The sequence below is a fragment of the Selaginella moellendorffii genome, unplaced genomic scaffold, assembly GCF_000143415.4.
Source record: "Selaginella moellendorffii unplaced genomic scaffold, v1.0 SELMOscaffold_21, whole genome shotgun sequence".
NCBI classification, from domain to species: domain Eukaryota; kingdom Viridiplantae; phylum Streptophyta; class Lycopodiopsida; order Selaginellales; family Selaginellaceae; genus Selaginella; species Selaginella moellendorffii.
Window position 1 is genome coordinate 1,506,000 of NW_003314282.1, and position 7,411 is coordinate 1,513,410.

At 37.2% G+C, this 7,411-nt stretch overlaps 1 protein-coding gene across 1 annotated transcript; it reads left to right on the top strand.

The window, feature by feature from the left end:
* The first annotated feature begins 4,387 nt into the window (after window positions 1–4,387).
* Window positions 4,388–6,171, top strand: LOC9638228 (pentatricopeptide repeat-containing protein At4g35130, chloroplastic). The gene is made up of 5 exons (XM_024678119.1): window positions 4,388–4,703; window positions 5,171–5,286; window positions 5,478–5,626; window positions 5,762–5,771; window positions 6,001–6,171. Exons 1-5 carry the CDS (start codon window positions 4,388–4,390, stop codon window positions 6,169–6,171), a joined length of 762 nt encoding a protein of 253 aa, XP_024533887.1.
* Window positions 6,172–7,411: the final 1,240 nt, after the last annotated feature.

The following is a 7,411-nucleotide window of genomic DNA, read 5'->3' on the forward strand; positions in this document are numbered from 1 at the left end:
AGTGTGATGTGTTTGTCCTTGTAGCATGTCCACCAACGGCGTTGGAGTTCTTTCATCTTGAAAACTGGGAACACTGGCAGTATTGGAGGAGAAAAGACGCTCAATTTTGCTGGCTCGACTCTAAGGAGAGAAACCAGGCAACGTATGGCTAGTGAGTATGTTAGTTCTTACAGTTGCTCTTCGATTGTTCTATTGATTCAGCTCGTGTTTCTCCATCCAGCATTTTATAGAGATTCTATGTGTTGTTGGAAACATGCTCGCTTGCAGGCGATTGATCTCAGGCGAGTTTTTCTTCTTTTCTCTTTCTCGTTCGACTCGATATGCAGATAGTGAAGCGGTTTGCATCGATTAGTGATTTACATTGTCGTTGCAGTGCGAGGCGAGACGATCAAACCTGCCAGGAATGGTGGCCACTTTGAAAGCTTGGATGCATGCCGATGATCCACTTTTCTCCTTGATGATTTGCTCGTTGACGCAGCTGCAACTGGTGTGATAGTCATGTGACCACTCGCCTCACAACCCAGCACCGCCCGCCCACCGGCCGCAGCAGCCCAGCACCGCCTGCAACGCCGCCGCCACCACCGTCACCCGAATTTGGAACTTCAATTAGAAAATTTGACTTAGCAAAAACCTCTAATTTTAACTCCCACGAGACAGCAACGGTCTTTTGGAAAAGGATTCAATCTCGTCGAACGCGATGCTTGCGACTTCTGCTACTTGCGGCTCATTTTCCTTGAAGGGTATAGCTCCCAGCTTTGACACCATCCCTCACGCATGCAGCCATGGCTACGAGTTCTTGGTGTCGATGAGTGGCGACTATGGGATCTTTCCAAACGCCAACGCTATGCCTTTTGAGCCGCAAGCTCTTGCTTGGACGACGTTACTCTCCAGCAAAGTGGTGCGAAAGGAGCTGGCTGGACTGATTATTGATATGTGACACCGTGATGGGCATTGCTATCGTCCACAAAGCTTTCGACATGCGTTAAACGAACGAATATTATTTTTGGTGGTGACAAAGTGAGCCAATTATATATAGGAACAGTTGGCAATTTTTCGCAAATTCACCGCGCCACGTCGGATGCCACGTGGATTAAATCCATGCCGTCAAACTCTTTTCACTTAATCCAAGAAAAAACCCATGTCTCCAACCATTTCGGCTTAATTGCAATAATCTCTTTAGGGTTAGAGATGTTTCTAATTGACTTTTAATTGTAGATTTGTTACTTTTTATAATACTGAGGCACCAACTAGTGTCTTTTATTTATATGTTAATTTCTTTGGTAGTTCCTTTGGAGATCCAAGGTACCTCACTCGAATTTGGATTTGAAGGAAGAACAAGTGATATTGATATGCAAACAATAATTAATGCTATAGATTCTATTATCTCAAATATTGGTAGAAAAGATGATTTTTCAGAAACTTGGTCACATGCTATTACAATACCTTTATCAATAGGAGTAGTAGTTATAAAATTATCAAGATTTACTGGAAAATCTCAAAGTTGTGCATCAAGTGGAAAATAATAAAAGGGATACAATTTATGAAGGGTTCAGAAATTTATTAGCTCAATACTCTTTTAAAATTTTACAAGCAGCTGCAAATTATGCAATTATAACAAGTAAATCATATCAAATTTATTATAGCCATGATGGTTCATTTGAACGAGATAACTTTATTAACAACATAATAATCTCTTATGGATTGTAATATATTTAAAAATACTCTATATAGTGGTTCTAAATATACCTCATCATACTTTATTAACAAATGAATACTTATCATCCCCAAATTCAAAAGTTTTCTTATTTTTACATTTAAATTGCAATTTAATTTTATATAAAGGAGAATATAAACTATGGCAAACTTTCACTATAAAAAAAGTTATTACATCATGTTATTTGAGATTAAAAAATGATGGTAATTTTTTATTGTATTCAGAAAAAAATACAGTTGAATGGTCAATAAATATATATTGTACACCACAACCAAATTGTATTACACCAACTTTTCTTAGTTTGCAAAATAATTGTAAATTAGTATTATATTCCTCAATATCACCAAATGTTGAGGAATGGACACAATTGTCCAAATGGACAATTGTGGGAAACAAATACTTAATGCTAAAAATATGTATAAATAATTTTAATTAAAGCTATTTAAATTATATGTGTTTTGGGAAAGATAAGAAATAAATAAATAGTAATAAACATTAAACTTTATTTTTTTTCTAAATATGTTTTATTTTACTTAAAAAAACCTATAAGGGGACTGAGGTGGTAGTGGATATACTAGACTATACTTGAATATTCTAGGATATTCTATCATTTAATGGTTTCTATTTAAACATGTTTATAATTTATTCATTTTCATAAACACTTCCTAGTATATTTTAGTTTATTCTATCATCTATTACAATTGGATTAATCTTATATTTATAAATTATTAACATGTTTATATTTATTAGTCAATTGGATGAATAAATAATACTAAATAGAAATAATACCACTACTAAGAAAGCCATTTGTTGTTGCATGCATCATACAGTCATAATACTATTTTATACTAATTGATAAGACAATTATAAAATTTATTTTATTAAAAATTGTTATCTTAGTAGTTATCTATATAATATGTATTAAAATGTTCTTAGTTTAGTGAAAGCAACTTTATTACTGTCATTCATTATATATAAATTTTATTTTAAATTTAATCTTGGAAAATAAAAATAAAACAAATGCAGACAGCATTTTCTAGCTAACTTTGTATTAAATGTATTTTATTATTAAAATATTAAATAAATTATAACTTTATCTAGCTTTTTTTCTTTATTTTTATTTTCTTTATATGATTAAAAATGATATAATATTGTATAAAAGTATTTAAAATGAACTTTATATTTGTTTTTTACATTAAAATTTTAATTTAAAGTTCTAAACCCTTATTAAGAATCTTTATATCTTGATTTAAAAAAAAAATGTTTTAGGGGGAGGTACACCTCCCAAAGGTACCTAGGATGGGCAGCAATTCAATTATTTTGCAAGATAAAACATATATGTGTTTGTGTGAATCACAATCCTTATATTTGCATACAACCACATATGAAAATTCACATCTGCTTATTTCCAATATTACACGTCCTCCATTGATCTTCTCCCTAGTGGTACTGCAGCAGCTGGATTGGAGCAGCCCCAGCCCAACACCCAGCCTCCCAGACTCACTCCAGATCTTTGAAAATTCCCTCTCTGGTGAGATCTCAGCCAGCATCGGCAATCTCTCCAACCTCACTGACCTCAATGTGCACTGCTCAGTTACAACACTGCAGCAGTGTGGCAATCTCATGCAGCTCGACGTCACTGGCAACCGATCCTGGATATCAGCACAAACTTCTTTGTGGGATCCCTCCCGGATGAGTTGTGGCATGTATGCGATCGGTTTGTGTCTCCACCGCCAGAAAATCTCGAGGAGCCATAAAAACCGTAGAAATGTACCCACAACAAGATTTTAAAATGCTTTATGCTTTCTTGTACATACCAAGCTCCATGAGTTGTAAATTGGAATCAAATCACTCAAAAAAAAGGAGATGACATAATTGCACACTTTTGTTTGTGCAATGACATGTCCCTGCAGTGATGTCAATATTATAATGCACACAATCATGTTTCAATTGTTATTATAAGCAATCATATTCATACTAATTTTGTGTGCAATTGAAAGCAAATAAAATATCTGAACATGAGTAAATAAAAGATGCACCTTTGATCACATTGCCATACCTTTTTACTTTTAATAATGCTTCTTTTCTATTTCAGTTTATTGAGCTAAATTAGAGGATCAGGGCAGATGCTCTTGACATTCTGCCCAAGATATTTTACAAGGTTGTTATATTGGAAATTATATGACTTAAATCCCAATCCTTGAAGTTGAAATTCTCAGAAAAACTCTCTACCAAGCAGGAAATCCCAGAATTAAAAGAGTTCTACCTGAGTGTCAGGCCAACATGTTTATTAGCTTGTTGCTGTTGCTGATGCCCCAAAGGATTAGAACACGTTCCTGAATGGGACTGCCTCCTGGAACTCCACAAATAACGATTGATCGATCGCCAGGCATGAAGAGCAATGCGAGAAAACATGCGAGGTTTGAAGAACAAGCTTGAAGCTCCAAATCCTTGTCATTGTTTAGCTTTCGTTTATGCACACCACTCTTGTTTTAAGTCTAACATTGTTTTATATGCAAAAGTTGTATTTGGTAACTAGATTTTGCTTGTCTTGTTAGCACCGAGTAGTTCACCCACATGATTGTGACAAGAACTTATGGCCATATGTTGAGAAAATGCCTGGATTAGGCAAATCCTGGCAAAGTTTGGGCATAGTTGGGAAGCTCTCCAAGGATGTGTCTTGAGAGAGCCCAGCCGGATAGCTTTACTTTCTCGAGCGTTCTCGAGGCATGCTCGGAGCTGCGAGACTTGGAGAGTGGCAAGTCTATCCATGCTCGAGTTGCTTCCACTGGGATGGTCGAGCTCGTTGGAACGTCTCTGGTGGATCTCTACGCCAAGTGTGGGGAGCTCGAGCCTGCTAGATCCATCTTCGATGCAATACAGAGGAGGAACAACCACGATGCTGGGTATAACACACAAGCGCTCGAGCTGTACGAGCTCTGGTGCGATCGATGGCGCGATGACGCTCTGCTGTGGCGCTTGCTGATCGGTGGCTGGAATGTGCATTCCCGATCGCATCGCGCTCGTCCTCTGGATTCTTTCTGCCGCTAATCGATTTTGGTACTATATGGATGCGACCCGACCAGTAAAGTTCCTCATTCCCTCAATCTCTCTAGAATTACATGGAGTTTGTTCTTGTGAGAGATAATCCTGTGATCGCATGTCCAGTCAGAGCTCGACTTTGTGGCGAAGTTACGAAGCCTTTTAGTCGCCTGATTTCAATATCGACTTCGGTTGTAGGTACTATTTAATCGCTCGATGTTAGTTGGCATTTCTCTAACACCTGGTCTTCCTGGCAGTTGGATCTATACAAAATGTAGCAAATGGTGAAGAGCGCAAGAAAGAAGTCATACACTTTTGCAGTCGGGAAGCCAAATCCTAAACTTTCCTGAGGTGTGTCTAGATACCAGTCAAGTTTTACCCTCTTTGAGTAGTGTGATGTGTTTGTTTTTGTAGCATGTCCACCAACGGCGTTGAAGGAGTTCTTTCATCTTGAAAACTGGGAACTCCAGCAGTATTGGAGGAGAAAAGACGCTCAAGTTTACTGGCTCGACTCTAAGGAGAGAAACCAGGCAACGTATGGCTAGTGAGTATGTTCAGTTGCTCTTCGATTGTTCTATTGATTCAGCTCGTGTTTCTCCATCCAGCATTTTATAGGAATTCTATGTGTTGTTGGAAACATGCTCGCTTGCAGGCGATTGATCTCAGGTGAGTTTTTCTTCTGTTTTCTTTCTCGTTCAACTTAGTGCTGCTCGATATGCAGATAGTGAAGCGGTTTGCATCGATTAGTGATTTACATTGTCGTTGCAGTGGTGGGAGACGAGCAAACCTGGCGGGAATGGTGGCCACTTTGAAAACTTGGATGCATGCCGATGATCCACTTTTCTCCTTGATGATTTGCTACTTGATCAGGTTCGTGTGACTGCTGAGCTCTGGTTTGTTTCTCAGTGTACACACGTACTTGGAAGGAGTTTTGACAACGCCTTGACAAGTGATTTGCTCCAAGCAGCTCAATGCCATCTCCTCCGACATGGTGTTCCGACGCAGCTGCATTTTGGTGTGATAGTCATAGTCATAGTCATAAGCAACAGTGATAGCCTCACAGCCCCAGCCCAGCACCGCCCGCCCACCCGCCCACTGCCCGCAGCGCCGCTGCCACCACCGCCATCGAATTTGGAACTTCAATTGTAATCTAATTTTAACTCCCACGAGACAGCAGCGGTCTTTTGGAAAAGGATTCAATCTCCTCGGACGCGATTGCGGCTCATTTTCCTTGAAGGGTATAGCTCCCAGCTTTGACACCATCCCTCACGCATGCAGCCAGTGGAGGGCTGCTCATACCTGGCTACGAGTTCTTGGTGTCGATGAGTGGCGACTACGGGATCTTTCCAGACGCCAACGCTATGCGTTTTGAGCCGCAAGCTCTTGCTTGGACGACGTTACTCTGGCTGGACTGATTATTGCTGTGTGACACCGTAATGCTATGCCCCTCTCCCTTCGGGTGCCACGTGGATTAAATTCGTGCCGTACGTCGTCCAGACCAACGTGTACGGGAAAGGAGGCTTGGAGGTTTGTCTCTTCACTTAATCCAGAAGAAACATAAAGACCAAGGAGACTATGGAAGACTATCGTGGCAAACCATTTCGGCTTTATTGCAATAACACAATGACATAATCTCTTTAGGGTTAGAGATGTTTCTAATTAACTTTTAATTGTGGACTTTATAATGGTGAGGCACCTTATTTATATGTTAATTTCTTTGGTAGTTCCTTTGGAAATCCAAGGTACCTTACTCGAATTTGGATTTGAAGGAAGCACAAGTGGTATTGATATGCAAACAATAATAAATGCTATAGATTCTATTATCTCAAATATTGGTAGAAAAGATGATTTTTCAGAAACTTGGTCACATGCTATTACAATACCTTTATCAATAGGAGTAGTAGTTATAAAATTATCAAGATTTACTGGAAAATCTCAAAGTTGTGCATCAAGTGGAAGTACAAATAAAATAATAAAAGGGCATACAATTTATGAAGGGTTCAGAAATTTATTAGCTCAATACTCTTTTAAAATTTTACAAGCAGCTGCAAATTATGCAATTATAACAAGTAAATCATATCAAATTTATTATAGCCGTGATGGTTCATCTGAGCGAGATAACATTATTAACAACATATTAACTTTCCAATCTCTTATGGATTGTAATATATTTAAAAGTACTCTATATAGTGGTTCTAAAAATAAACCTCATCATACTTTATTAACAAATGAATACTTATCATCCCCAAATTCAAAAATATTCTTATTTTTACATTTAAATTGCAATTTAATTTTATATAAAGGAGAATATAAACTATGGCAAACTTTCACTATTAAAAAAGTTATTACATCATGTTATTTGAGATTACAAAATGATGGTAATTTGGTATTGTATTCAGAAAAAAATATAGTTGAATGGTCAATAAATATATATTGTACACCACAACCAAATTGTATTACACCAACTTTTCTTAGTTTGCAAAATAATTGTAAATTAGTATTATATTCCTCAATATCACCAAATGTAAAATTATGGGAAACAAACACTCAATGCTAAAAATATGCATAAATGATTTTAATTAAACCTATCTAAATTATATGTGTTTTGAGAAAGATAAGAAATAAATAATAATAATATAAATATAAATTTTTAAT